Genomic DNA, 3,327 nt, shown 5'->3' with positions numbered 1-3,327 from the left:
AAAAATAAAAAAATAAATGACGACACTCAAAGAGAAAGCGACCAGGACAAAAGGAATGTTCGATTAGCAATCAACAAAGCACCGGGACACAGGGAGTATAAATGACGACCAGGACATAAGTAAAAAAAAAAATTAACAAAACTAAAAAGAAGGTAAAAACTACAAAAAAACTAAAAAGAAAAAAAAACTAAAAACTAATAAAAAACTAAAAAATCTAAAAATCTAAATAAACTAAAAAAGAAAAAAAAAGGAAAAAAATAAAGGAGAAAAACAAAACTAAAAAACGAATGTATATACAGACCGGTACACCGGGATACAAATGACGACCGGGACACAGGGAATATAAATGACGACCGGGACACAGGGACACAACTACAACGGGGACACCGGGGGAAACAGGGGGATATAAATGACGACCGGGACAAAAAAACTAAAAAGAAAAAAAACTAAAAACTAATAAAAAAACTAAAAAATCTAAAAATCTAAATAAGCTAAAAAAGAAAAAAAAAGGAAAAAACTAAAGGAGAAAAACAAAACTAAAAAACGAATGTATATACAGACCGGGACACCGGGATACAAATGACGACGGGACACAGGGAATATAAATGACGACCGGGACACAGGGACACAACTAAAACGGGGACACCGGAGGAAACAGGGGGATGTAAATGACGACCGGGACACCGGGACAGGGAATGGTCGATTAGCAATCACCATCAACAAAGCTCAAGGGCAATCATTAGAATCATGAGGTATAGATCTGAATACGGATTGTTTTCCCATGGACCATTATATGTTGCATGTTCAAGAGTCGGTAAACCTGACAATCTATTTATATGCAAAGACAATGGGACAGCAAAGAATGTTGTATATTCGCAAGTTTTACGTAGTTAAAACCATATATATATATATCTATCTATATTCACAGGTGGGACATAGGGACACAACTACAATGGCGCGTAACTATTATGGCGCGTAACGACTTACGCTTGGGGGGGCTTGGGGGGGGCGCGAAGCGCCCCCACCAACTAGGTGTTGGGGTGGCGCGAAGCGCCACCCCAACAGCTAGCATATATATATATATATATATATATATATATATATATATATATATATATATATATATATATATATATATATATATATATATATATCTTGGACATCTTGGACAATGAACTAACTGTTCGAACAGTTCGAGAGTGATCGGGGATGAAAGAAAATTGGCCACTTTCTGTACCCCTTACACCTTCAACCTCCCAAGAAATTATGTGTTTTAATTTTTGAGCTTATCGGACAACTAAGATCAAAGATGCACCCCCTCTTATTTTCCTCTTTAAAATCTACTTATAAACGATTGGTAATTTCCATAATTTGTCGCTCTTTCCCAGGTGCTCCAGGGGCTAGGTCATCAATATATGCACATTTATTGGAACGCTTGGTTATTTTGAGCAGAAGCGTTCTAATAAATATGTGACCTTATAAGATAGGGAGCGGCTAATAGGCTCCGGGTTAGCTTAAAGTCTGGGGAAGGTAACTGGTCACTGGTCACCAATAACTTTTAACTCTTCCAAAGGCTACAGAATCTTTAACATATTTAATCAAATGAGCCATCTCTTGAGCTTGTAAGACTACCCACTTCGTACAAAGTGTCCGAAAAGAAAATACATTGAAGGTACAAGGTTCTTTCCAATAGGCAATACCAGGGGTTCTCCTCTTAGAAGACTAATATTGATACATGACATACTTAAACAGTTCTAATGAGTAATTTCTGACAAAAGTACTTTAAGGCTTAATAATGGTCTGATGACAAATGCTTTCTATATGATGTAATAGTATGGTTAATACATTACCTGCAGATAAAATGACGTAATTTTCACTTAAAATCATTTATAACGGCATCAGAGATGTGTAAAAAAACATGACGTCATATTCCCTATATATTTTACATCCATATGTAGAAATTCAAATAGAAATTCAAAAATGCCGGTTACCAGATTTTCAAAAGCATCGAACTTGAAAAACGCCTTATTGAAAGAGATAAAAGAAGAAGATACGAAATTGAATATTCTCCAAATGCTGCTACACAGTGGGGTAGACCCAAATCTGAAAGACAATGAGGAAAAAACAGCTTTGTATTATGCTGTTGAAAAAGGTAAAATTGATATTTGTCAGCTGCTGTTAAGCAATGGAGCCGACCCAAATATAAAAGGTGGCTGGCTTAACGAGACAGCTTTGTATTATGCTGCTAAAAAAGGTAAACTTTATATTTGTCAACTGCTGTTGAGCAATGGAGCAGACCCAAATATAAAAAGTGGCTTGCTTAAAGAGACAGCTTTGCATTATGCTGCTCAACAAGGAGTTCTGAATATTTGTAAGCTGCTGTTGAGCAAAGGAGCCGACCCAAATATAAAAGGTGGCTTCAAAGCAGTCAAAAGGACTGCTTTGCATTATGCCGCTGAACAAGGAGCATTGAATATTTGTCAGCTGCTGTTGAGCAATGGAGCCGACCCAAATATAAAAAGCGTCTTCGACGGCAAGACAGCCTTGCATTATGCTGCTGAACAAGGAGTACTAAATATTTGTAAGCTGCTGTTGAGCAAAGGAGCCGACCCAAATATAAATGGTGGCTCGCTTAACGGGACAGCTTTGCTTTATGCTGCTCTAAAAGGTAAAGTAGATATTTGTCAGCTGCTGTTGAGCAAAGGAGCTGACCCAAATATAAAAGGTGGCTTTCTTAACGGGACAGCTTTGCATTATGCTGCTATGAAAGGTAAAGTAGATATTTGTCAGCTGCTGTTGAGCAAAGGAGCTGACCCAAATATAAAAGGTGGCTCGCTTAACGGGACAGCTTTGCATTATGCTGCTATGAAAGATAAACTAAATATTTGTCAGCTGCTTTTGAGCAATGGAGCCGACCCAAATATAAAAAGTGGCATCCACGGCAAGACAGCCTTGCATTATGCTGCTGAAAAAGGAACACTGGATATATGTCTTTATCTCTTGATCAATAGAGCCGACCCAAATATTGAAGTCGACTGGTACAAGAAAACTGCCTTGCATTATGCTGCTGGAAAAAGCACACCGGATATTTGTCATCTGCTGCTAAGTAATGGAGCCAACCCAAAGGTAATAGGGGGTGTCAAGACACTGTGGAGAATAGCCTTCAATGACTCTGACGGTTCACTCAAATCACTGTGCCGGGATGTAATTAGGGAGCATTTATATTATGATAACATAACCAACAAATTTCAAAGTATAAACATACCAGAAACTTTGAGACAATATATAATTAAATATGTTCATGTAACTGAACCACCGAGTAACTGA

The 3,327-nt window shown here is 37.6% G+C and overlaps 1 protein-coding gene across 1 annotated transcript; it reads left to right on the top strand.

Moving 5' to 3' along the window:
- The first annotated feature begins 1,980 nt into the window (after positions 1–1,980).
- LOC136028508 (putative ankyrin repeat protein RF_0381) lies at positions 1,981–3,327 on the top strand. Its single transcript, XM_065706350.1, has one exon. The coding sequence runs from the start codon at positions 1,981–1,983 to the stop codon at positions 3,325–3,327; it is 1,347 nt and encodes a 448-aa protein (XP_065562422.1).

Source organism: Artemia franciscana, chromosome 6, assembly GCF_032884065.1.
Source record: "Artemia franciscana chromosome 6, ASM3288406v1, whole genome shotgun sequence".
Lineage (NCBI taxonomy): Eukaryota > Metazoa > Arthropoda > Branchiopoda > Anostraca > Artemiidae > Artemia > Artemia franciscana.
The sequence above is the reverse complement of the archived record's forward strand: the minus strand, read 5'-3'. Positions and strand labels throughout refer to the sequence as shown.

What these genes read in the sequence shown, in the direction of transcription:
- LOC136028508 (XM_065706350.1), top strand. Translation starts at nt 1,981, where the DNA reads ATGCCGGTTACCAGATTTTCAAAAGCATCGAACTTGAAAAACGCCTTA.